At 57.0% G+C, this 24,200-nt stretch overlaps 3 protein-coding genes across 56 annotated transcripts; 1 reads left to right on the top strand and 2 right to left on the bottom strand.

Annotated features, from left to right (window-relative positions):
* Window positions 1-462: 462 nt before the first annotated feature.
* NUDT22 (nudix hydrolase 22) lies at window positions 463-4,168 on the bottom strand. Of its 3 annotated transcripts, XM_005577471.4 has the most exons (6): window positions 4,014-4,168; window positions 3,309-3,806; window positions 2,775-2,873; window positions 1,129-1,226; window positions 903-996; window positions 463-629 (listed from the first exon to the last, which is right to left on the bottom strand). In XM_005577471.4, the coding sequence occupies exons 1-6, from the start codon at window positions 4,014-4,016 to the stop codon at window positions 489-491; spliced, it is 933 nt and encodes a 310-aa protein (XP_005577528.2). In that variant the 5' UTR covers window positions 4,017-4,168; the 3' UTR covers window positions 463-488. The 3 variants fall into 3 exon arrangements, 2 of the variants coding, with proteins under 2 accessions (XP_005577528.2, XP_005577530.2); XM_005577473.4 differs by lacking the exon at window positions 2,775-2,873; XR_012423123.1 differs by lacking the exons at window positions 1,129-1,226; window positions 2,775-2,873.
* On the top strand, window positions 4,089-6,619 carry TRPT1 (tRNA phosphotransferase 1). 50 transcript variants are annotated; one of them, XR_012423122.1, is made up of 8 exons: window positions 4,218-4,456; window positions 4,584-4,667; window positions 4,873-4,954; window positions 5,481-5,650; window positions 5,735-5,798; window positions 5,962-6,167; window positions 6,242-6,352; window positions 6,481-6,619. XR_012423122.1 is itself a non-coding variant. In XM_074013361.1 (8 exons), exons 5-8 carry the CDS (start codon window positions 5,753-5,755, stop codon window positions 6,570-6,572), a joined length of 453 nt encoding a protein of 150 aa, XP_073869462.1. In that variant the 5' UTR covers window positions 4,218-4,456; window positions 4,584-4,667; window positions 4,873-5,314; window positions 5,417-5,650; window positions 5,735-5,752; the 3' UTR covers window positions 6,573-6,619. The 50 variants fall into 50 exon arrangements, 45 of the variants coding, with proteins under 45 accessions (XP_065385509.1, XP_065385511.1, XP_065385513.1 ...); XM_074013361.1 differs by having other exon boundaries at window positions 4,873-5,314; window positions 5,417-5,650; window positions 5,735-5,909; window positions 6,078-6,167; window positions 6,239-6,352; XM_074013365.1 differs by having other exon boundaries at window positions 4,873-5,314; window positions 5,417-5,650; window positions 5,735-5,909; window positions 6,111-6,167; window positions 6,239-6,352.
* Window positions 6,565-23,926, bottom strand: FERMT3 (FERM domain containing kindlin 3). Of its 3 annotated transcripts, none has more exons than XM_015434534.4 (15): window positions 23,833-23,926; window positions 23,124-23,294; window positions 19,832-20,065; window positions 19,504-19,623; window positions 19,232-19,400; window positions 18,929-19,031; window positions 11,042-11,149; window positions 10,741-10,875; window positions 10,611-10,660; window positions 10,385-10,509; window positions 10,098-10,204; window positions 9,755-9,988; window positions 9,287-9,411; window positions 7,261-7,402; window positions 6,565-7,135 (listed from the first exon to the last, which is right to left on the bottom strand). In XM_015434534.4, the coding sequence occupies exons 2-15, from the start codon at window positions 23,281-23,283 to the stop codon at window positions 6,956-6,958; spliced, it is 1,992 nt and encodes a 663-aa protein (XP_015290020.1). In that variant the 5' UTR covers window positions 23,284-23,294; window positions 23,833-23,926; the 3' UTR covers window positions 6,565-6,955. The 3 variants fall into 3 exon arrangements, with proteins under 3 accessions (XP_015290020.1, XP_005577511.1, XP_073869434.1); XM_005577454.5 differs by having other exon boundaries at window positions 23,124-23,297; XM_074013333.1 differs by lacking the exons at window positions 19,504-19,623; window positions 19,832-20,065; window positions 23,124-23,294; window positions 23,833-23,926 and having other exon boundaries at window positions 18,929-19,100; window positions 19,232-19,401.
* Between the last annotated feature and the right edge of the window lie 274 nt (window positions 23,927-24,200).

The raw sequence follows: 24,200 nt of genomic DNA on the forward strand, positions 1-24,200 counted from the left end.
CTACTCAGGCCCCGCCCTCGCACTCTCATTGGCGTGGATGCCAAGACCACGTCCACCAGGCGGGAAAAAAAAAAATCGGTGGAGCCCCCGCCCCTACATGTCTATTGGCCTTTGGTGCCTCCGGTCCCCCAGCCTGTGGACTCTCCGGACAGGCGCGGGCGCCCACCCGGGGACCGGGCGGGACAGAGCCCGCTCTCTGAGGCTTTGTGACGCTTTCGGCCCGGCCACCGTCTCTCCGTTCCTCTGTTGCTCCCCTCTGCAGCGAGGCATATCTTACAGAGCTGCTTCGGCCCCGGAGCCTCTCAGGAGGCAGCCAAGGGAGCCATAGCTCTTTATCCTCTGCTTGTAGAGAAGGACACTGAGGCTGGGCGGGTTTTTTTTTTCCTCAGGTCACTTGTCCTGCCTTACGCACTCAGGGCCCACTGTTCCTCTCTGTCACAGAAATAGCAGATGCCAACAGAATCCAAGAATAAAGTCCTTTATTATCTTCAGAGCGGTGGGAGTAGGGCTGGGGACCCTAGGGCTGCTCCGGTGGGACTTCCCTGAACCTGGTTGTAGAGGATGATGGCGCCTTTGGCCGAGGGGCAGAGTTCAGCCCACATCTCCGTCTCCTGCAATCTCCGCACGTTCTGTGGGGAGACAACAAGACCCAGGCATTCAAGCTTGCCACATCTCCTGCCAGGGCTGTGCCCAGAATTCCTGAGCCTCAGAGACCTCTGCGCTGTCCTTAGGGAGGCATGTTAAGGGGCTGAACAGGTCCCTGGACCTTTCCCTTGTACTAAGGGCAAATCTTGTGCCTCTGGAGGGAATTGTGACCCAGCCAACACCTGGGGATAATGCATTGCCAGGCCTCTGCAGGCCCCAGCCCTGGCCTCCAAGCAAGATGGTTTGTCACTCTGCACCTGTGTCTCCACAAAGATGATGCCTGTAGACTCGTGGGCCTCGGGTCCCCCACTCAGGTAGTGCTTTCTCACCTGCTCAGAAGTCAGGCTGCACCTGGACAAGAACACAGGGTGGCTTAGTGGGTGACCAGCCCCTGCGGGGTCCCTGTGGAGCCACAGCTGCCTCAGCCCACTCCTCACCACCCACCTCCCCAAGACCCAGGATCATGTACCCGAGCCCACTCACTGGACATAGAACTCGGCACTGGCTCGGCCAGCACTGGTCTCGTTTCGGGCGATGCCCAACAGCAGGGGCTGGCTCAGGGTGAGTAGCGGCAGGTTCACCTGTGGTGGAGGGTGGGGTAGGGGGAGGTCCCCCCATCAATGCCACTGCCCATATCCCTGCCCCTCTCAATGAAAAACAGCCTGTTGCCTGTGTACAGCACTTTACAGCCTGTAGATCAAGGGCCTGGCATCACAGAATATCAGATGATGGGCATGTTTGTTTTACAGGTACACCAAAACCAGAGAGATTGAACACGTTGCCCAAGGTCACCCAAGTGAAGTCAATTTAGTGACTGGGACTCCCACTTACTCCTTTTTCCGTTTTTTTTTTTTGAGATGGAGTCTCGCTCTGTCGTCCAGGCTGGAGTACAGTGGCGCCATCTCAGCTCACTGCAACCTCTGCCTCCCAGGTTAAAGTGATTCTCCTGCCTCAGCCTCCTGAGTAGCTGGGATTACAGGTGCACGCCACCATGCCCAGCTAATTTTTGTATTTTTAGTAGAGACGGGGTTTTGCCATGTTGGTCAGGCTGGTCTCGAACTCCTGACCTCAGATGATCCACTGGCCTCGGCCTCCCAAAGTGCTGGGATTACAGGTGTGAGCCACCACGCCCTGCCACACTTACTCCTTTTTCAACAAACTTGGGGAGTAGGTAAGATATTTATCATTGTTTCCATTGAAAAGAAGAATCCTTGGCTGGGCAAGGCATGATAATCACTTGAACCCAGGAGGCAAAGTTTGCAGTGAGCCGATATGGCACCACTGCACTCAGCCTGGACAACAGAGCAAGACTCTGTCTCAAAAAGAAAAAAGAAAAGAAAAGAAGAGGAATCCGCTGGGCACAGTGGCTCACATCTGTAATCCCAGCACTTTCGGAGGTTGAGGCAGGCAGATCACGAGGTCAGGAGATCGAGACCATCCTGGCTAACATGGTGAAACCCCGTCTCTACTAAAAATACAAAAAAATTAGCCAGGCATGGTGGCGGGCACCTGTAGTCCCAGCTACTCGGGAGGTTGAGGCAAGAGAATGGTGTGAACCTGGGAGGCGGAACTTGCAGTGAGCTGAGATCGCGCCACTGCACTCCAGCCTGGGCGACAGAGCGAGACTCTGTCTAAAAAATAGAAAAGAGGCCGGGCGCGGTGGCTCACGCCTGTAATCCCAGCACTTTGGGAGGCCGAGACGGGCGGATCACGAGGTCAGGAGATCGAGACCATCCTGGCTAACACGGGGAAACCCTGTCTCTACTAAAAAATACAAAAAACTAGCCGGGCGAGGTGGCAGGCGCCTGTAGTCCCAGCTACTTGGGAGGCTGCGGCAGGAGAATGGCGTGAACCCGGGAGGCGGAGCTTGCAGTGAGCTGAGATCCGGCCACTGCACTCCAGCCTGGGTGACAGAGCGAGACTCCGTCTCAAAAAAAAAAAAAAAAAAAAAAAGGAAAAGAAGAAGAATCCAAGGCAGAGAGTACTGCGGGCTAGAATTCCACTCCTAGTATGCCTAGCTGCAAAGCCAGATGCCTGCAGGCCTCCCGCCAGCCCAGATCTGTAGAATTCTGGCAAGTCCTAACCCCTCCCTTTATGTCTACCACCCTGTCCAGGTCACCCTCACTCACCTCATCACAGATCTCCTGAAGGACACTGGAAAAGAGCTCACGTACCACCAGCTCCCCAGCGAGGTCCTGGTGCTGGGGGCTGTCACCAGGGCACAGGGCCTGTGAGAGGTCAGGCTCAGCTCCTGCTCCCCACCTCTTCCCCCTGCCCCATCTCAGGACCAGCAAGCCTATACCTGCTGGCCCTAAGGGCCTGATGTGGCACAGTGTAAGAGACTTAGTGATCCTGCGTCTGGTGTCCTTTTCCCGGCAGACAACCAGCGGTCCAGCTTCAAAGGGGAACACAGGGGGCAGGGGTGGGGTAGGGCATCTTCTTCCTGTGCCCAGTCTTTCCCCCCTGTGTTTTCTAGTTTCTCACAGGACTGGGGCAGGGGTCAGCGGGGAGGCAGCTGGACTGCCCTGAGCAAACTTTCAGAGAAACACCAGGCCAATTTTCCCTTTAAGGAATGAGGAAACCAAAGCTGGGAGGATTGGGAGGGTGGAGAGCTGCAGCTCCCTTGAGCTGTCTGGGTCTTTGTGCCCAGCCTGGCATCTCACCTGAGGCTCAGGGTGCCCACCAGGCACATCCACCAGCCCAGGGGCCTCAGCCACCTGCCGGGAGCGGCGCAGGAAGACAAGGAAGTCATCGGCCGTGGCTAGTGCAGCGCCCACCCCCAGTGGGTCCGCGAGATAGGCCTGCGTGTCACCCCAGTTGGTGGCCCCCTGCTGTCGCAGCCAGGCAGCTGAGCTGGACCAGTTGGTGCCCAGGAAGTCTCGGTAGGAAGTAAGGCCCAGGCGCAGAAGCAGCTGTGGCCCCCGAGAGCCAATGGGCGCCAGGGTGGCTGAGTGCAGGCGGAACTTGGGGGCGTTGAAGAGCCAGGGTTGGGCCTTTAGCCGGGTCTCCCAGATGGCAGTGATGGCCTCGTCCCCACCTGGCAGTGGGCGTCGGTCGTGGGCGGGGCTCAGCTCGGCCTGTACTTGCTCCCGGGGCAGGCCCCCACCAGGGCACTGAAGCAGCAGGGTCACCTCAGGATCCATGATCTGGACAGGGCAGCTCTGGGGGAGGATAGAGCCAGGCCTGTCACCCAGGGGGGCCACTACCACTCCTGGGCTGCGCAGCTGGCCCCGTCTGTCGCAGACCTCCTGAGGGTACCCGCAGCCCTTCTCCACCCCCCTGACCACTCCCTAGGCAGTAAAGCGCCCCTTCTTCCCCGCAGGAGCCCCGAGTCCCGCAGGGTGTCCGGGACGCCCGGGCATCCCTACCATCCAGAGGTCTTGGGTTCAGGCGCCCCCAAATGCCCATTCCCCTCAAACCCAGGGGTCTGCCTCCGACTCGGGATGCGCGGGGACCCCTTTCCAGGGCCCAGAAGCTCCAGCCTCCAGCCGGCGCTCCCCGGCCTCCAGTTCACGCAGGCTCCGCCCCTTCCCCGAAGCGGAAGTGCCCGCCCCCTTCCCCCGCGGCTTTTCATTGGCGGGCCCGCCGCCCGCCCCGCAGGTGTCAAGGAGCGTGGAGGTTTGTACCCGCAGCCCGGACGCTTCCGCCCCATCAGTCTGCACGTCGGCCCTGCCTCCCAGACCACCTTGCGGGGGGCACCAGTGATCTGGAGTGTGGGACTCGGCCTCCCTGCGCTCGTGGTTGACGGTGTGACCTTGGGCAAGTCTGGCCTGCTGGGCCTTAGTTTCCCTCTCTGCAGCAGAGCATGGAGGTGGTGAACTTAATGAGCCTTATACTCCCACCCAGCGCTCACTTCCTGAGGCTTTGTGACTTTCTGGGAGGGGTGGGGACGTGGGAGGGGCCTTAAAGCAGTCCCCCCTCGTCACTGCTCCCCACAGGTCTTGGCCATGAACTCCTCTGGAGGAGGAAGGCAGGAAGCAGCAGGGTCCAGGGGTAGAAGGGCCCCCAGACCCCGGGAACAGGTGCGCGCCTCCTCCCCACCCCCTCCCACCAGTCCAGGCTCCCTGGGAGTTGCTGGGGGGAGGAGTTGAAGGGTCCTACTATTCCTGGAGACCACTGGCACTCCTTTCTCTCTGGGCTCTCTCTGCAGTGGGTCATTGAGGGTTCAGGATGGGCAGCAGGGCAGGGTCACCATGGAGACCAGGGGCCACTGCTGGGTTCTTTCAGGACCGAGACGTGCAGCTGTCCAAGGCTCTGTCCTATGCCCTGCGCCATGGGGCCTTAAAGCTGGGGCTTCCCATGGGAGCTGGTAAGTAGGGGCCTTGGAGGCTGGGGCTTGAGCCCAGAGAGAAACGTGAGCCTGTCTGCGACTCCTCCCCCATGGCTGCCTCCACTGCTCCCTGAGGAAGGCACAGAGGGCACTTCTTCCCCATGCACAGAGGAGAGCAAGGCCTAGAGGCCCTGTCATGTCCACAGCAGACTGAGGAGAGTTCTTGTCTGGGCCAGGCCTGGTGACCGCCCCCTCCAGCCAAGCAGCCAGATCAGCACTTACCCCGAGGGTGTACCCCGGAGGGTATGGGGCAGCTGGTGTTGTGAGTGTGCACTCCAGGCCAGCTCTATGCTGAGCACTCACCTCCCTGCCCCTCCGTGAGGCAGATCCTCTTTTTATGTAAGTTGAAAAAACTGGGACCCAGAAAGGGGAGACTCAAAAGGTCCTACAGAGGATGCCCAAGCGATCTCCAAGCCCAGACTTTGTTTCGGTTGCCTGTAGCTCCCTGTTAACCCTGGCCCAATCCAGTGCAAGATTGGCTCCTGAGCACCCTGCCTGCCCACAGATGGCTTCGTGCCCCTGGGCGCCCTCCTGCAGTTGCCCCAGTTCCACGGCTTCTCTGCTGAAGATGTGCAGCGTGTGGTGGACACCAATAGGAAGCAGCGGTTCGCCCTGCAGCAGGGGGATCCCAGCACTGGCCTTCTCATCCGAGCCAACCAGGGCCATTCCCTGCAGGTCGGGGTGAGGGGACAAGCACGAGAGCCAGATGGGAGGGACCCCTGCCTGCGAAGGGGGTCTCACTGCTGCCTATTCAACCAGGTACCTGAGTTGGAGTTGATGCCCCTGGAGACGCCACAGGCCCTGCCCCCGATGCTAGTCCATGGTACATTCTGGAAGCACTGGCCATCCATCCTACTCAAGGGCCTGTCCTGCGGGGGAAGGACACACATCCACCTGGCCCCAGGACTTCCTGGAGACCCCAGTGTCATCAGTGGTCAGTGCCCTTCCCTCTCACCTAGCTACTCCCACCCACTCTGTCCTCCCAGGTCCCCTCCAAAGGTTGCAACACTTGTCTGAGGCCACCCCATGCCTGGCATGGAGCAGCAACCCTGCAATCCCAGCCCAGGACCCCAGTCTACCCAGGTTGCTGACTGCCCTCTAGGTGCCCAGTCCCCAGCTTCAGCTGTCTCTGCAGGCATGCGGCCCCATTGTGAAATAGCTGTGTTCATTGATGGACCCCTGGCTCTGGCAGGTGAGTCTGGACAAAGCAGGGGCTGGCCTTGCCTTCAGGGAGGGCACGAGTCACATCTCTGGCTCTGTCAGCAGATGGAATATCCTTCTTCCGCTCTGCCAATGGGGTGATTCTGACTCCAGGGAATACTGATGGCTTCCTGCTTCCCAAGTACTTCAAGGAGGCCCTGCAGCTACGCCCTACCCGTGAGAGCCACCACCCCAGCCCCTATGCCTTGTGCCTGAAGCCTGTGTCCTTCTGCCCTCACCTCTCTCCTAGCTTCCAACCCCAGACTGACTTAGATCTCCCTTTAACGAACTCTTGTCTCTATCAGGAAAGCCCCTTTCCTTGGCTGGTGATGAAGAGACAGAGTGTCGGAGTGGCCCCAAGCACTGCTCCAGAGAAAGGAGAAGGATCCAACAATAAAATATTAATTTATAAAAAAGAAATTTTAAAAAGTAACAAGAAAGAAACTCCAGTTTGAGACCATGTTTCATCATCCTGTAGCTACATCCGGTCTTCCTTGTGTGCTAGGGGACTGCAGATAGCTCAGGGGTATCAGCCTTAGCCACTCGGACAAGGGAAGGGGGTACCGCAGGAGCTCAGGGACCCCCACCCCCATCCCTGGCCTGGGTGATGACAGCGTCTGGCCCTGCCAGGTCCTTGGCCTGCACGAAGTCAGTGACCGCAGGTGAAATGCCCAGCTGGGTGCCTGCCTGGAGCGGGTGTGGGGCAGTGAGCCCCTGTGGGTGTGGGCTTGGGAGTTGCCGTGGCAGGTGGTGAGCAGGGCAGGGGCAGTCAGACAGCCCTCAGAAGGCCTCATGGCCCCCGGTGAGCTGTAGGAAGAGGTCTTCATCCAGCTCCTCCCCACGGGCCCGCTCCCGCGTCGACAGGAAAATGTAACCCCCGATGTACTCGTGTACAATTCGGCAGCTGGCAGACACGCAGCTGAAGGCCACATTGATGTGCTCATCAAACTCGATGGCCACCTGAAGGGCAGAGAGTCAGAGAGGCAAATGGGGGTGGGATATGGGAGCAGCCCCTGCCCCACCCTGGCTGGATACAGCTCCAGCCTGGCACCTGTCCCCCATCCATACCCTGGGTCTGGGCCCACCTGCCGGATGTCCCAGTTGACATTCCACTGGCGCATGTTGCTGAAACGCCAGGTCTTGACCACGTCGCCCACAGCCAAGTCGATGCGGATCAGTCGGTTGTTGGCGATGCCCAGGATCTCGTCTTTCCTACTGCCCTTGAACCTGACCCCCAGCGGGAGAGAGTCAGCCAGGGCTCCACCCCGCATGGCCCAAGCCCGCCCAGACAATGTGGCGCCGCGCTGGAGAGCCAGCCCTTCCCAACTGCAGCTCGCAGCTCTGTGACGCTGAGCAAGCCATGTGGGTTCCCTCGGCCTCAAGTTTCTCATCTGGAAAATGGGGGTTAATTGATAGAATCCCCACAACAGCATTTAGCAGCATCGGGCAAACAGGCCATGCCTTTAAATGGTAACTGGTTTTGGTTTTTGGTATCATCCTCATCAGCTGCTGTCTCGCTCCCTTCTTTGCAGTCTTGGGAAACAACTAATCAGAGGGGTCCACTCTCCATAATGGCATCCACCGCTATGGCCAACCCAGGCCCAGACAGTGAACTGTCCACAACAGAGCTGGGGCAAGAACTGGTTCTTCTGCTCTCCTGACCTGAACTTTGTCTCTTGTTTTTGTTTTTTTGTTTTTTTTTTTTTTGAGACAGAGTCTCGCTCTGTCACCAGGCTGGAGTACAGTGGCGCAATCTCGGCTCGCTGCACCCTCCGCCTCCCTAGTTCAAGTGATTCTCCTGTCTCAGCCTCCCTAGAAGATGGGATTACAGGTACGCGCCACCACGCCTGGCTAATTTTTGTGTTTAAGACGGAGTTTCCCCATGTTGGTCAGGCTGGTCTCGATCTCCTGACCTCATGATCTGCCTGCCTTGGCCTCCCAAAGTGCTGGGATTACAGGGGTGAGCCACCGCACTGGCTCTTTTATTTATTTATTTATCTACTTACTTACTTGAGATGGAGTCTCACTCTGTCGCATCCAGGCTGGAGTGCAGTGGCACGATCTTGGCTCACTGCAACCTCCGCATCCTGGGTTCAAGAGATTCTCCTGCCTCAGCCTCCCGAGTAGCTGGGATTATAGGCACCTGCCACCACACCTGGCTAATTTTTATATTTTTAGTAGAGACAGGGTTTCACCATGTTGGTCAGGCTGGTCTCACACTCCTGACCCCAAATGATCTGACCACCTCAGCCTCCCAAAGTGCAGGTATTACAGACGTGAGCCACGGCGCCCCGCCTATTTATTTGTTTGTTTTGTTTTGTTTGTTTGTTTGAGGCAGAGTCTCGCTCTGTCACTCCGGGTGGAGTGCAGTGGTGTAGTCTCAGTTCACTGCAACCTGTGCCTCCTGGGTTCAAGGGATTCTCCTGCCTCAGCCTCCTGAGTAGCTGGGACTACAGGTTCATGCCACCACACCGGGCTAATTTCTGTATTTTTAGTAGAGATGGGGTTTCACTATGTTGGCCAGGCTGGTCTCAAGCTCCTGACCTCATGATCCGCCCGCCTCGGCCTCCCAAAGTGCTGAGATTACAGGTGTGAGCCACCGCACCTGGCCTGGCCTATTTATTTTTGAGACAGAGTCTCGCTTTGTCACCCAGGCTGGAGTGCAGTGGTGTGATCACAGCTCACTGCAGTCTTGACCTCCCAGGCTCAAGAGATCCTCCCACCTCAGCCTCCCGAGTAGCGGGGACTACAGGTGACCACCACCATGCCCAGCTAATTTTTTACAATTTTTTGTAGAGACAGGGGACTTTCTGTGTTGCCCAGGCTGGTGTCAAACTCCTGGGCTCAAGTGATCCTCCTATCTCGGCCTCCCAAAGTGCTGAGATTATAGACATGAGCCCCAGCACCTGGCATGAGCTTTGTCTCTTATGTTTGTTGTGGAGGGACAGCATGAGGGGCACACGTGGGGCCCTCAGTAAGGCCTGCTTACAAGGGAAGGGAGTCTTCGGGGTGCCTGTCCAGAACCCAGTCTTGGGATGTGGGCACACAGCAGCCGGGTGGCAGGTAAGGGCAGAGACGGTGCTGGGCAGGGGGATGGGCTGGGGGCCATACCTGACCATGACATAAGAGATGCCGAAGTCAGGCAGGGACTGCCAGGCCTGGATGAAGCGCAGCTGGGCCTCTGCCAGCGACAACTGGGCCACATTCTGGTGGGCTTCCAGGATCCGTGGAGTGAGCTGCGGGAGCATACTGGTGATGGGCTGCCAGGCACTATTCCCCTCTTCCAAAGTCACCGAACCCCCACCTCCCCATCAGGGTGACAGCATGTGAGCCTGGGAAGGGGCAGTGCCCACGGGCCACCAAGGTACAGATTTGCAGTGTGCCAGGCTGCAAGGTGAACATGGGCACCTGGACCGTGACTCCTCCCAGAGGGTGGGTACCAGCCGCGCAATCTCAGGGACGCAGTGGGAGAAGCCCAGTGAGCACGTAGCTTTCCTGAGGAAGGCTCTGTGGAGACCCAGGGGTCAGGGGTCTCCGGGTAAACACTATGCGCATTCCCACCCTGACTCCTCCTGGTACCTGCTTGGCCTTGAACTTTCGCTGGAAACGGGGGGCAACCAGGCCATAGGGGTTGAGGCCTTCAGCAGAGGCATCAGGGCCCTGGGGGTGGTTGCCGGGGCCCCCGCCACCCGTGCGCTGCAGGCTGAGGAAGGCCAGGATGGCCTGCACCTCACTGGCGTAGCTGCTGTCAGCCATGGTGCGGCCTTTGGAGGCCAAGCGGCAGCCAGCCATCCAGCGGGCATACTGCTGCTCCTGGGCGAGAGGGGTGAGGGGGACAGTGCTAGCCAAGCTTGATGCTCCTTAGCCCCTGCCCCTGCCCCAGCTCCTGCCCAGCTCTGGCCCCTGCCCGGCCCTCACTCACATCCTGGCACCGCAGGTAGATCTCACTCATGCCCTCAGGGGAGGGCACTAGGAGTTTAATGCAGAACTTCTGGCCGGAGACATTAACATCGGGGACCACCTCACAGCCTGGAGGGAGAGAAGCGGTGGTCTAGGAGGTTGGAAGGGGAAGAGCTGCCTGAGTCCTCGAGTGTATGCTGGCCCCACACCGTCACCTCAGAACAGAGAGCATCTTCCCCCATCTCCAGGAGGAAACGGCCAGTGAGAGCGACAGCTGAACCCCACCAGCCCCTGGCCCTGTGCACTCACCCTTGAGGTTGAGCTGCTGAATGGGGTCCCCAGGGGCCTCATCCTGGCTCTTGTAGTAGGACAGTGTAGTCTCCTTGAACACCACCCAGTGCTGGCGGTAGCCCTTCAGGGTCAGCTTCCGGGGCCTTCATGGGGTGTGGGAGTTTGTGAAAGGCCGCCTCGCCCCCTCCCTCCATACGCAGACCAACCCCTCCAGCAGGGCTGCCTACTCTGGCCCCCAGCTCACCGGAAGATTCGGAGATAGTCCTTGAGCTCTGGGATAGTGGTGAGGCTGTCCTGTGGGAGGACCAGAGTCAGAGGGGCACCCGGTGCCTCACACTTGTCCCTGCCCAGCCCTTCCCCGAGCCCCTCCTCACCAGCACATCCGTGGGTGCCGACCCCTCCAGCTTCACCTCCAGATTGCTCAGGGCTGCATCCAGGTCGTCCAGCCCTGGGTCTGTGCCAGCCGGCTCCCCCACCTCCCCGCTCTGGGATAGCTTGTTGATGTGGTACTAGGTGGTCATGAAGCCAGGGAGGGCTGAGTCCAGCAACCTGGTCCCCTAGCAGTCCCCCCCAGGTCGGGCTTCCCTGGAGGTAGCCCCCACTCAGGAAGGCCCTTCCTGCCCTGGGACTGGCCCACCTCCCAGCTGCCCTGGGGCCCCCAGGCCCGCCTGGTACCTGCAGGGCAGCAAACACCATCATCTCCTCCTCAGTGCAGTCAATCTCCTCCAGTAGCAGGTCCCACCGGGCCTGCTCATACAGCTGCGTCAGCCGCACGGGGTCTGTCTGGAGTGGTGGGAGGGGAGGCTGGGCTGGTCAGGTGCCAGCTGCCCTGGACGCCCTGCACTCAGCCCCTGCCAGCCTTGGCCTTCTGCCCTGCCCTCCTTGCTGAGGCAGATTCATTCAGTGGCTGGACATGGGCTGCAGACCTCAACCCCACCCTTACAGCCTGCCAGCCCCCTGCTGCCAGCCCCCCAGGCCTGCACATCTAAATCTGGGCTCGGTTGTGCAGATGTTTACTGTGTGCTGGCATGCTGCCCTGGGTGCAGGGGAGACCGAGTAAACCAGTCAATAAGTCGAGTAATTCAAGGCTGCAGTAAACACTATCAAGGAAACAGTTTCCACAGGGAAGCTCAAGTTCAGTGGAGATGAGCGAATGGAACATGCGGAAGCAGTCAGGGAAGGCTTCCCTGAGGAGGTAACAAGCTGAGTAGAGACGGGAAGGATGACAATGGGCCACTCAAGGGAAGAGTGAAGGGAGAGGATTCCAGAGAAAAGGGACAGGGAGGGCAGAGACTCCAAGAGGGGATCCCAGTTACCCACAGAAGACCAACGTTCTCGCTAAATCCCACCCAGAATTGATAGCAAAGGTTTAGGAAGGCAAACCCAAAAGGACAAAGGAGAGGCCGGGGCGGTGGCTCTCGCCGGTAATCCCAGCACTTTGGGAAGCCAAGGCAGGCGGATAGCTTGAGCCCAGGAGTTTCAGACCAGCTTGGGCAACATGGTGAAACCCTTTCTCTACTAAAAATACAAAAAATTAGCCACGTGAGGTGGTGTGCGCCTGTAGTCCTAGGTACTCAGGAGGCTGAGGTGGGAGAATCACCTGAGCCCAGGAGGTTGAGGCTGCAGTGAGCTGTGATTGTACCATTGCACTCCAGTTTGAGGGATAGAGTGAGACCTTGTCTCCAAAAGAAAGAAAAAGAAAACAATTTGAAAGATGGAGAGCAAACTGTAGATGGGAACTGGGTTATGCAGAGAGAGCTGCAGCCTCACGCCTTTTCGCTCTCCTGTCTGGTAAATCCACTAATGAGACTTGAAAATAGGCAGAAAGCAAGCAACAAAAAGAAGAGATCTGAACAGAGGCATCCAGTTTGCATGGCGGACCCCTGGCAGACTCTGATGCGGATCCTCTGAGTGAGATGCAAGGGCGAGCTGAAGAGAGGACTGGACAAAGTCCATGAAAAAAAGCAGGCCCCTCCCCAGCTCCGTGCAGCCAAGTGATGGCAAGCAGGCACCTGGCAGAAGCTGGGGCCCCCTCTCTGGAGATGCTGAACCAGATGCATCCTTGCATTTGGTACCCCAGACACAGCTGGATGGGGTGGGGGTTGCACTAGGCTGAAAACAGACTTTTTTTTTTTTTTAGATGGAGTTTTGCTCTTGTTGCCCAGGCTGGAGTACAATGGCACGATCTTGGCTCACCAGAACTTCTGCCTCTCGGGTTCAGGCGATTCTCCTGCCTCAGCCTCCCAAGTAGCTGGGATTACAGGCATGCGCCTCCATACCCAGCTAATTTTGTATGTTTAGTAGAGACAGGGTTTCTCCATGTTGGTCAGGCTAGTCTCGAATTCCCAACCTCAGGTGATCCACCTGCCTTGGCCTCCCAAAGTGCTGGGATTACAGGTGTGAGCCACCGTGCCTGGCAAAAACACAAATTTAAAGAAAGCTAGCATTCAGATGAGTGAGACACCCACACCTTTTCCCACTTGTCACCCAAGACATTGGCAGGGAGCCTTCTATCTCCACTTGAAAGATCAGTGGAGTTGCCACTGAGAGGCTGAGCCACCAGAGAAATGCCCGACAAAGAATGGCAGCCCAGTCCCATTGCCTCCAGGGGGCCACCAAGATGCCAAGCCCTACTCACACACTCGGGTCTCCAATTAGTTTCTTTCTTTCTTTTTCTTTTTTTTTTTTTTTTGAGACGGAGTCTCGCTCTGTCGCCCAGGCTGGAGTGCAGTGGCCGGATCTCAGCTCACTGCAAGCTCCGCCTCCCGGGTTCACGCCATTCTCCTGCCTCAGCCTCCCGAGTAGCTGGGACTACAGGCGCCCGCCACCTCACCCGGCTAGTTTTTTGTATTTTTTAGTAGAGACGGGGTTTCACCGTGTTAGCCAGGATGGTCTCCATCTCCTGACCTCGTGATCCACCCGTCTCGGCCTCCCAAAGTGCTGGGATTACAGGCTTGAGCCACTGCGCCCGGCCTCCAATTAGTTTCTTAGAGCTTCACTTTTAAATATGAATAGACAGGTATGGACTACCCACATTTAAGGAAAGCTTCAAGAATGAACCATAGAGACCAAGAAAACAAGAATAAAACAGCTTGGAGGAAATGAAGGCCAGGCAGGGCGCACAAGAGAACTTCAAACGCAACTCAAAATCCTTATAGAGTACAAAAATTAGCTGGGCATGGTGGCACGCGCCTGTAGGCCCAGCTACTCAGGAGGCTGAGGCAAGAGAATCGTTTGAACCTGGGAGGTGGAGGTTGTAGTGAGCCAAGATCGTGCCACTGCACTCCAGCCTGGCAACAGACTAAGACTTCATCTCAAAAAATAAAAAAATAAAAAATCCTTATAGAATCTGAGCCTGGTGGCTCATGCTTGTAATCCCAGCACTTCGGGACGCTGAGGCGGGCAGATCACGAGGTCAGGAGTTTGAGACCAGCCTGGCCAACACGGTGAAACCCTGTCTCTACTAAAAATACAAAAATAATTAGGCCAGGTATCATGGTGCATGCCTGTAATCGCAGCTGCTTGGAAGGCTGAGGCAGGAGAATGGCTTGAACCCAGTGGGCAAAGGTTGCAGTGAGCCGAGATCGTGCCATTGCACTCCAGCCTGGGTGACAGAAGAAGACTCTATCTCAAAAAAAAAAAAATCCTTACAGAGCTAAAGCACTGCACTCATAAAACAAGACCAGAATATTCTTTTTTTAAAGGAATGTTAACTGGGTGCAGTGATTCACGCCTGTAATCCTAGCACTTTGGGAGGCTGAGGTGGGCAGATCATTTGAGGTCAGGAGTGTGAGATCAGCCTGACCAACATGGTGAGGTTTCACACCGTCTCTACTAAAAATACAAAAAATTAGCCGGGTGTGGTGGCAGGCGCCTATAATCCCAGCTACTCGGGAGGCTGAGGCAGGAGAATCTCTTGAACCCAGGATGCGGAGGTTGCAGTGAGCCAAGATCGTGCCACTGCACTCCAGCCTGGGAGCGACAGAGTGAGACTCTGTCTCAAAAAAAAAAAAATCCCAACTTCTCAGGAAGCCGAAGCGGGAGGATCACTTGAGACCCAATCTTGGCAACGTAGCAAAACTCCATCTCTAAAAAATTTTTAAAGAATTAACCAGGCTTGTGGCACATGCCTGTAGTCCCAGCTACTCAGAAAGCTAAGGCAGGAAGATCGCTTGAGCCCAGGAGTTCAAGGTTGCAGTGAGCTATGATCGCACCACTGCACTCTAGTCTGGGTGACAGAGCGAGACCCCATCTCTAAAAATAAAAAAAGAAAGATAAAAATATAAATTTGGTTCTATTAAAATTAAGAGCTGCTGTTTATCAAAAGAAACCATTCAGACAATTATAAGGCAAAGCACAGAGGGGGAAAATATATTCACAATGTATTTATCTGGCAAAGTGCTCATATCCAGAATATATAAAGAACTCCTACAAATCAATAAGAAAAAGACAAATGACTCAATATGACAATTGTCAAAATATTCGAACAGAAACCTCACAAAGCAGCATATCCAGATGGCTAATAGCCATATGAAAAGGGACTCAACTTTATTAGTCATCAGGGAAATGTAAATTAAAGCCACATGGAAAGCAGATCAGTGGTGGTTGGGGGTTAGTGTGGGAGGAGGAATGACTGCAAATGGGCATTGTGCCGTCAGTGCTTGTCTGGGGCAGTGGAAATGTTTTAAGACTGGATTGTGGTGTTGGTTGCACAACCATACATGTTTGTTACAAATAAGCTGATCCAGGCATGGTGGCTCATGCCTGTAATCCCAGCACTTTGGGAGGCCAACATGGGTGGATCACAAGGTCAGGAGTTCAAGACCAGCCTGGCCAAAACGGTGAAACCCGGTCTCTACTAAAAATACAAAAATTAGCCGGGTGTGGTGGCACATGCCTGTAGTCCCAGCTACTCGGGAGGCTGAGGCAGAATAATTGCTTGAACTTGGGAGGCGGAGGTTGTAGGGAGCCAAGACCGCACCATTGCACTCCAGCCTGGGCAACAGAGTGAGACTCCATCTCAAAAACAAATAAATAAATAAATAAATAAATAAATAAATAAATAAATAAATAATCAAGCTGAATGGTTACAATGGCTGGAGTGTAGTGGCATGATCTCAGCTCACTGCAACCACCACTCTCTAGGTTCAAGCAATTCTCCCGCCTCAGCCTCCCAAGTAGCTGGGATTATAGGCGCTTACCACCACGCCTGGCTAATTTTTGTATTTTTAGTAGAGACGGGATTTCACCATGTTGGCCAAGCTGGTCTCAAACTCCTGACCTCAGGTGATCTGCCCACCTCGGCCTCCCAAAGTGCTGGGATTACAGGTGTGAGCCACCACGCCCAGCCTCCTCCGGAGGCTGAGGCAGGAGAATGGTGTGAACTCGGGAGGCGAGGAGGAGCTTGCAGCGAGCCGAGATCGTGCCACTGCACTCCAGCCTGGGCGACAGAGCAAGACTCTGTCTCAAAAAAAAAAAAAAAGAAAGAAAACGCTATGGCCAGGCATGATGGCTTATGCCGGTAATCCCAGCACTATGGGAGGCCAAAGCAGGGGGATCACCTGAGGTCAGGAGTTCGAGACCAGCTTGGCCAACACGGTGAAACCCCATCTCTACTCAAAATGCAAAAATAAATTAGCTGGGCATGGTGGCGGCAGGCATCTGTAATCCCAGCTCTGTGGGAGGCTGAGGCAGGAGAATCACTTAAACCCAGGAGGTGGAGGTTGCGGTAAGCCGAGATCGCGCCATTGCACTCCAGCCTGGGCAACAAGAATGAAACTCCCTCTCAAACAACAACAACAACAACAAAAAGCCCTATAAAGGAACACTCAAAAAACAAGACCTCTTGGAACTTAAAAACATAGTTACAGAAATTAAAAATTCAATAGGTGTTTGAGAGTATAAGTGGAGGAGGTCTCCAAAGAGTAGAACACAGAAAGAAAAAGAACTGAAAAATAAGAAAGAAAAGAAAAGTTTCGGCCGTGTGCGGTGGCTCACGCCTGTAATCCCAGCATTTTGGGAGGTTGAGGTGGGTGGATCACCTGAGGTCAGGAGCTCAAGATCAGCCTGGCTAACATGGTGAAATCCCGTCTCTACTAAAAATACACAAAATTAGCCAGGCATGGTGGTGGGCTCCTGTAATCCCAGCTACTAGGGAGGCTGAGGCAGGAGAATTGCTTGAATCTGGGAGGCGGAGGTTGCAGTAAGCCAAGATCACACCATTGCATTCTCTCCTGGGCAACAAGAGCAAGACTCCACCTCAACAACAAAAATAAATAAATAAATAAAATTAGGGGGGCGTGGTGGCGTGTGCCTGCAATCCCAGCTACTTGGGAGGCTGAAGCAGGAGATCGCCTGAACCCAGGAGGTGGAGGTTGCGGTAAGCCGAGATCGCGCCATTGTACTCCAGCCTGGGCAACAAGAGTAAAACTCGTCTCAAAAGAAAAGAAAAGAAAAGAAAAAGGCAATTATGAACTTCAAAAACATTTGAGCAAAAAAGGAAAAAATAATCATAGTTACTCTGTGGCTTAACTAGGAACACTATTTATATATGTTACTATTTACAGCCATATCACATTGTTTTAACCAAAGACTATAGATACTACTCACTTAGAAAGATGCAAGGAAATGTGTGTATTGTGTGGGCAGGGAAGAGAATGTAAGACGGTGAAACCTTCTCACAAAGTCAATAGATAATGTGTGAAATGGCAAAACAAAGAGGTGGAAATATGTCATAGAGAGGAAAACACTAGAATAAAAAGGCACAGCCTGCCCGACGCAGTGGCTCACGCCTGTAACCCCAGCTACTCGGGAGGCTGAGGCAGGAGAATCGCTTGAACCCAGGAGGTGGAGGTTGTGGTGATCTGAGATCACGTGATTGCACTCCAGCCTGGGCAACAAGAGCAAAACTCTGTCTCAAAAAAAATAAAATTAGGCCGGGCACAGTGGCTCACTCCTATAACCCCAGAACTTTGGGAGGCCGAGGCGGGTGGATCACCTGAGGTCAGGAGTTCGAGACCAGCCTGACCAATATGGTGAAACTCCATCTCTACTAAAAAAATACAAACATTAGCCAGGCGTGGTGGTGGGCGCCCACCTGTAATCCCAGCTACTCAGGAGGCTGAGACAGGAGAATTGCTTGAACCCAGGAGGAGGAGGTTGCAGTGAGCCGAGATCGCGCCACTGCACTCTAGCCTGGGCAGCAGAGCAAGACTCCATCTCAAAAAAAAAAAAAAATAGCCAGGTATAGTACATGCCTATAGTCCCAAGCTACTCAAGGAGCCGAGGCTGAAGGATCACATGAGCCTGGGAGGTCCAGGCTGCAGTTAGCTGGGATCACACTACTGCCCTCCAGTCTGGGCAGGCGACAGAGAAAGACTCTGTCTCAAAAAATAAAAATAAAAAAATATATAAATAAATAAAGCTTAGGGGAGAGCCATCTGAGCTGGATATATCAACTGGGAGAGAGTGTGGAGATGGTATTGAAATCCACAACACTGGAGATGACTGAGAGAGGGAGGGGAGAGAGCAGAGGCCCAGGGCGGAGCCTGGGCAGAGCCTGGGGCTCGCCAACACCGAGGGGCCGTGGAGAGGAGGAGGGAGAGTCACAGAGCCTGGCAGAGTGGCTTGGGGAGAGGCCACCCCCCAAGCAAGTGGACAGGAGGCTTCAGGAGGAAGCTATTCCGGAGGAGCAGTCAGGGTGGTGTCTATGTCACAAGTAAGTGGTCAAGTAAGAAGCAAGTAGGACATGGCCAGGGGACAGACAGCCTGGAGGCGTGGCCACCTCAGCAGATGCGCTTCTCACGTGTGGATGGTGACAAAAGATACAGAATAGCTGTGGCCAAGGAGTGAGAGGGAGTCGAACAGCACCCAGAGGAAGCTCGGAAGCAAGAAGTGGGATTCTGCGGCGCAAGTGTTCAAACAACTCCGATGTTTTGCAGAGAAGTGGGGCAGAGAGGCGGGGCCTATGGGTAGAAAGAGCAACCTGTGGGCTTCTGGGAGGTTTTTGAGATGCGCATGAAGCACATCCCATGGAGCCCTTTGCATGGAGCATTTTGCCTGGAGCATGTTGGTTGCCAATGGAGGAAAGGAGGAAGAGTGGACAGGGCACAGAGGGGCCACCCTGCAAAGCTTCCTTCCTCACCCACCCCCAGGTCCTGCAGTCCCAAATGCTGCCCCCTCCAGGAAGCCTTCCCAGAGCTCCCAGGCCTGGGCCTCTCCCACCTGAGCCCCAGACTTCTCAGGGGCACCCCCACACACACTGTCTACGAGGATCTGTGGGTCTTAGCTTCCTCCTTGACGGCTCCCTGGGAAACAGGCACTGAGACTTATTGGTCTCCATCTGCTTCAGCATCTGCCCGGGACCCAGGATCTGGCCCGATGCTGAGGTGCGTAGATGAGTTTCAGTGCGTGTTTGTGGGGTCAGTAAACAAAGGTGTGGATGGACAAACGAGCAGAAGGACAGGCCACTACAAGTCACTAACATCCCAGAGCCCATACCCCAAGCCCTAGGTCTCCATGTCTCATGGACTTGAGGCCTGCTTTCTCCCTGCCCCGGCCCACCTTGGGATCCAAATCGAAGAAGCTGTAGTACTTGAAGCGCAGCCAGAGTACGTCCCCAGCCTTGATGCCCTGCTGCATGAGACACCGCGACGAGTCCAGCCACCTGGGCCGCAGCAGAGGCAGCAGTCAGGGCTGCGCCAGGTACGGCCCTGGGGTGGGGAGGGGGTCTGGGCTGGGGGACAAGCACATACAGAGAAAAGGCCTGGAAACAAAGTGTGGATTTGGGGTGGGCACAGACATGGGACAGGGGGTGGATCCTGGGTGGGGGAGCCCCGACACAGGGGGCGTGGCTCCTGGGCCCACCTGCTGTGGAGCTGGGTCTTGTCTGACAGGGAGCTAGGCCGTGGCAGACGCTGGAGCAGGAGGGGGTCAGGTGGCGGCTGGGGCCGGCTCAGCATGTGGTAGCAGGCCTCTGTCTGGGCGCTGTCTGAGAAGTGAGCTGGCATTCCCCGGAACACTGCAGGCGCCACGCCTGGAGTGCAGGTTGGGGATCAACCAGGCCTGTCCCCCAGGGTTGGGACTCACAGGCCGGCCCCTTCCCCCATCCCCCCAGTCCCACCCCTACCTGCACTCACCCCCAGCCAGGACGACCTTGCTCAAGTCATAGAGTTCTTCCTCTGGCTCCTTCTCTTTCTTCTTCTTCTCCTTCTTCTCAGGAGCCCGGAGCAGGGACAGCTCCTCGGGGTGCCGGATGCCTGAGGGGAGCTGGGGTCTCAGCAGGGACAAGGTCCTGCTGCAACTTCCCCACCTCGCCCATGGGCGCTTGGGGCGGGTCACAGCCCTGCAGGCAGGGTGGCAACCCAGACAGCAAGGACAGCATCACCAGAGCTGGGCCTGGAAACGGGGGTACCTGCCTCTTTGCATCACCCTCGTGGGCCAGGGGGAATCAGCCGGGCAACTCACTGAGGAGGCGGCAGATGGCAGCCACGGCCTGGAAGAGGGGCTGGGAGAAGCTGGCGCGGAGGCGCAGTGCACGGCGGTTGGGCAGCCGAAGGATGACGGGCCGGTGCTGGGGCCCGAAGAAGAGGCGTGCGTCGGCCAGGATCCCGTACTTGTCCAGTGTCCAGTGGGTCTGCAGCAGCCACTGCCTCTTCTGTTCCCACCAAATGGCGTGGTCTGACCAGTCCTGCTTGCGGTCTGTGGGGCACGGGGGCACATCCGGGTCCAGCCTTCCTCCCTGCTGCCCCCAACACTCAGCACAACCCCAGGATTCAGAAGCCTGGGGTGACCATTCCCCTGTCCTGCCTAAGCCAAGAGTGGGGCAGCCTGGGCGGGCCTGGGGTCTACCCCATGGTAACAGCAGCAGGGCTCTCTGCAGGCAGCCCCCCGATGGGCCTTCTAGGCTTGGCTTGTATTTCGCTTCCCAGGGGAGCTCTCCAACCCAGAATCTGGGTGCCCCAATCTTAGCACCCCATCTCTTCCATTCCAGCCCACTGGGCTCCCTCCACATGACGCCCCCTCTGTCCTCCCGTAATCTACGGTTTAATGGCCTCTGTCTTGCATTCTGGGGAGCTCCCAGAGGCACAGACTACATCCGTCTCACTGCTGTATATCCTCAGGGCCTGGACCTGTGCCTGGCCTGGAGCAATGGGCACTCAATATTTATAGGTATTAGCTGTGTGACCTTGGACAAGCCACTTAACCTCATGGGGCCTCAGTTTCCCTGTCTGTAAGATATAATAACCACCTTACAAACTGGGACATGGAACAATGCCTCCCATGTGGTAGGTGCAGAGTTTGTGGCAAACTCGTGCACGCACGTGACGATCCATGAGTGGGCATTGAAGTAGAGATGTGCGTCTGTCCCTTGTCAGCCAGCTGGGAACTGGAGACACAGTAATGGAAGGCACAGGTCTCCCCGCGGCCTCCCTCCAGGAGCATGAACAGGCAGGAGGAAGCGTAGAAAAAAGGCTGCCGGAAAGCTGCTCTGGGTGCACGGCCCTTGAGAGTTTGTGAAGCCGTTTCCTGAGTTCCTCCCAAGTCCTCCCAGTGAGTTTTCTGATTCCCACTGCATCCCACCCGCCTCAGCCAGCCCCCAACTCCACTGCTACACACGCCGGGCATCACCACTGCTGCCAAACCAAGAGAAGTGCCCGTCCTCCTGTGTCTCCCCTCCCAGGTTGGGCCCTTCCCTCCTGGGTGCCCCAGCGGGGCCCTGGCTTTGTGCCACTGCTTCCCCTTCTCTTGGCTCCTTGCTCTTCTCCTGTCCTCTCTGGCCCCTCTCCTGACCTGCCCTTTACCTTGTCCTTTCCCCAGGTTCGGCCTGGGACCGTCTTCTCCCGCCTTGGCCATGTCCCCTTACTGGGTCTCCCTATTCTGTGGCTTCAGTTGCCACTTTCTGCCACAGCCCCATGCGTGGCCCTCAGCCCAGACCCCGCCTTGGGCCCCCAGCCAGAAACCCATGTGCTGCTGGCTGAGGGGACTGTCTACCGCCTTCCTCCCTTCCAGAACCCTTTGTTCCCCTGGCCAAGTGGCTGACACTGGGACTGTAAGCACCACGACTCCTGGTCCTGGCTTTTGGTGCTCAGCTCAGACTCGCTGTGCGCAGAGGCACCCGCTCCTCTCCAGCTCCCCACGCCACCTCTCAGGGTTGGGGGATGCGGACTCATGCCAGAGGCCCAGGCATCCTCCCTTTCTCTTCTAGCCACCACATGTGATCAATGCCAATCCCACCTCCAAAATCCACCCTCCTTTCTGTCCTCCCTGCCTGGCCTTAGGAGGCCCTAGTGTCTCTAACCAGGACCACAGCCTCCTCAGGGCCCCACAGCCTCCAGCCCTTCGCCTTGCTGCTGACCTTAGCAGGACAGCCTCCTGCTGAGAACCCTTCGGTGGCCACCTTCCCCTCCAGAAGAAAGTCTAGACCCCTTCTGGAGGCCTTCGGGGCCGTGCAGAGCTGGCCAGGCACCATCCAGCCTCATTTCTGGTCACACTCCGGCATCCTCGCTGGCCGAGAGCCCTAATTCACAGCCCTCCGAGTCCCAGAGCCACCACCTTGCTCCTCCCTGCTGAGGCCACCTCCCAGGACTTCTCCTGGGGTTATCCCCATCCTAGGCTCAGAGCAGCCCCCTCCTCGAGCCCCAGGCCCCCATAATAGCTCCCTCTGTGCGGCAGCCGGCACGCAGCCTCCACGGGTCCGTCTCACCCGCTGCTCCAGGAGGCCAGGGACTGGCCTGGGGTGGCCAGGCTGAGCCTCAGTAGATAGAGCTGATGTGCTTAGGAGTGACAGTATCCCTACCACAGGGAACAAAGAGCTAAAGGGACTTGCCCTGGGGTGCCCAGCAGCGGGTAGCGCAGCAGAGTCTGTCTGACTCCAGGTTAAGGCCTCCTGCGTTACCCTTGTGCCATGCCCTGGGGCCACCCAGATCTTCACCGCCCTGTCTCTGTTCCTCACTTCTACTCTCACAGCTGCTCCGGGCCCTGCCCCTGGCAGCTCCCCTTGCAGCCTCAGCCTTGTGGCTGGGCTACTCTGGGCCCGATCCTCTCCATAGTTGGACTGACCTCCTCCTGGGCTGCATGTGGTAGCCTGGCGGGGTCTGAGGAAGCCTCCCTGCCATCACCCACCCCCCTCCCACTGGCAGCCCAGGCCCAGGCTCTTGGCCAGGACTGTGGTGGGCCCGCCTTCCGGCTCTGCCTATCGGGGTATTCCTGCTGCCCTCTCAGGAAGGGGTAGCCCCCACTGCTGGCATGGAAGGAAGATGAGGAGCCCCTGTGTCACTGGCCCCGTGGCCCTCCATGACTGATGCCACAGGCTGCTCTGCTGTAACTTCCTGTGGGGGCAGGGCCTTCCCACCCAGGCTGGGCCTGTCACCAGTCTGCTGAGAACTTCCGCCAAGCGTAGGGAGTGTGGGGGCAGGCCCTTAGGTCACCTAGACCCCCTCAGACCTCAGCAATGTGACTTTGGCCTTGGTCCAGGCCAGACCACTCCTTCCGCTCCTGTTGGTGGCTGAATGGGGGATCGTGGCTGGGTCTGATCTTTAGCAGACCAGCTGGAGCAGGAGGGAGGGAGGGAAGAGGGTAGGAGGGAGAGGAAGTTGGGGAAATGTCTTTTTTGGAACCAAATGATTAAGCTAATGCCTGAGTCACCGTGACACCATTATCGCGAGCTGAGCAGCAGGGATGGCCCGGAAGTGCCCGGAGACACCCGTGGCGGCCACCCGTGGTACTGAGTTCAGCAGGTGGGCGGCGGGACACTCACTGATCTGCTCCACAATCTTCAGGAGCACCCCGCCGATGTGCGACTCCCCAGTGACCCGCAGGGTGACCGACTCGGCCTCCGGGTCCTCCTCTCCCACAAACACCCGCAGCTCCCATGATGAGTCGATGTAGTCCCCGGAGGCTGTCTTCATCCCCGCCATGGCTGCGGCTGCTGCTACAGAGAGTGGGGAAGGAGGCAAGGTGGGCAGGCCCCGGTAGGCTCCTGGGTTTGGGCAGAAGAGTTCTGTGGTGCCCTGGACACACCCAGGGGAAAGCCGTTCATGAAGGAGGGCAGGAGCGAGCCCCCAGGCCCGTATGCCCATGGTACCCTCAGACCATCTCACCAGCGCTGGCGCTTGAGCTGCGAGGGCCCTCAGAGACCATTTAGTCCAACCCGCTCCCATCCTACAGACAGGCAGACTGAGGCCGGGTAAGAAGGGGCTCACTCAGGACCACCCTGCTCGATGCCAGCCCACAGCTCACCCCCAGACCCTCAGGGGCAGCTGCCCACTCTGGCCATGGCTTTGTACCCAGGCCAGGAAATAATTCTGATCCTGGCCCACAACTCAATGCCAACATCACAAACCAGCCAAAGCCTCCCGGGGGAGGTGGAAAGTTCAGGCTGCCGCATGGCGAGAGGCAGGCTGGGCAGAGGCTGCAGGAGGATAAGGAAGAGAAGGGCCTGTGGTCCCAGTGAGGCCCGAGCTTACCTTTCCTGGCAAGGACTGGGGGCTGCAGGTGGGCCTCAGGCTACACCCCTGAGGGCTGTGGGCTTCCTGCCCTCCTTTCTCTTTGGAGCTTCCTTCAGGGCAGCCCTTGCCTGTGCCTTATCATGAGCAGGGCGGGCTCAGCCCCTCCCCAGGGCGGGCTGGCGCTGGGTGCAGGAAGCACGCTGCCAGCCCGCAGAGGGTTCCAGGGGCCCCCGCCTTTGTCCCCAGAGAGCACAGGAAGCTAGGGAGAGCCGGCTGAGCGACTCAACACCGTCGAAAACGCCCCCTGCCTCATTTGGAGGGAAGCTCAGTGCAAACTCAACAAGTCCCCCGACTGTTTGTGTTCAGGGCTGGGTCCGCCTTTGTGG

Source organism: Macaca fascicularis, chromosome 14, assembly GCF_037993035.2.
Source record: "Macaca fascicularis isolate 582-1 chromosome 14, T2T-MFA8v1.1".
Lineage (NCBI taxonomy): Eukaryota > Metazoa > Chordata > Mammalia > Primates > Cercopithecidae > Macaca > Macaca fascicularis.

Excerpts from the sequence above, each read along its gene's own strand:
- NUDT22 (XM_005577471.4), bottom strand. Across the intron at positions 2,874-3,308 it reads GTGGGCACCCTGAGCCTCAG|GCCCTGTGCCCTGGTGACAG; the intron begins GTGAGATGCCAG and ends GACCTCTCACAG. Across the intron at positions 1,227-2,774 it reads TTCAGGAGATCTGTGATGAG|GTGAACCTGCCGCTACTCAC; the intron begins GTGAGTGAGGGT and ends CCTCCACCACAG.
- TRPT1 (XM_065529437.2), top strand. The coding sequence starts at position 4,089 with ATGCGCGGGGACCCCTTTCCAGGGCCCAGAAGCTCCAGCCTCCAGCCG. Across the intron at positions 4,405-5,480 it reads GGTTGACGGTGTGACCTTGG|ATGGCTTCGTGCCCCTGGGC; the intron begins GCAAGTCTGGCC and ends GCCTGCCCACAG. Across the intron at positions 5,910-6,077 it reads AGACCCCAGTGTCATCAGTG|GTGCCCAGTCCCCAGCTTCA; the intron begins GTCAGTGCCCTT and ends ACTGCCCTCTAG.
- FERMT3 (XM_015434534.4), bottom strand. The coding sequence starts at position 23,283 with ATGGCGGGGATGAAGACAGCCTCCGGGGACTACATCGACTCATCATGG. Across the intron at positions 9,989-10,097 it reads TCTACCTGCGGTGCCAGGAT|GAGCAGCAGTATGCCCGCTG; the intron begins GTGAGTGAGGGC and ends CCTCTCGCCCAG. Across the intron at positions 9,412-9,754 it reads GAAAGTTCAAGGCCAAGCAG|CTCACTCCACGGATCCTGGA; the intron begins GTACCAGGAGGA and ends ATGCTCCCGCAG.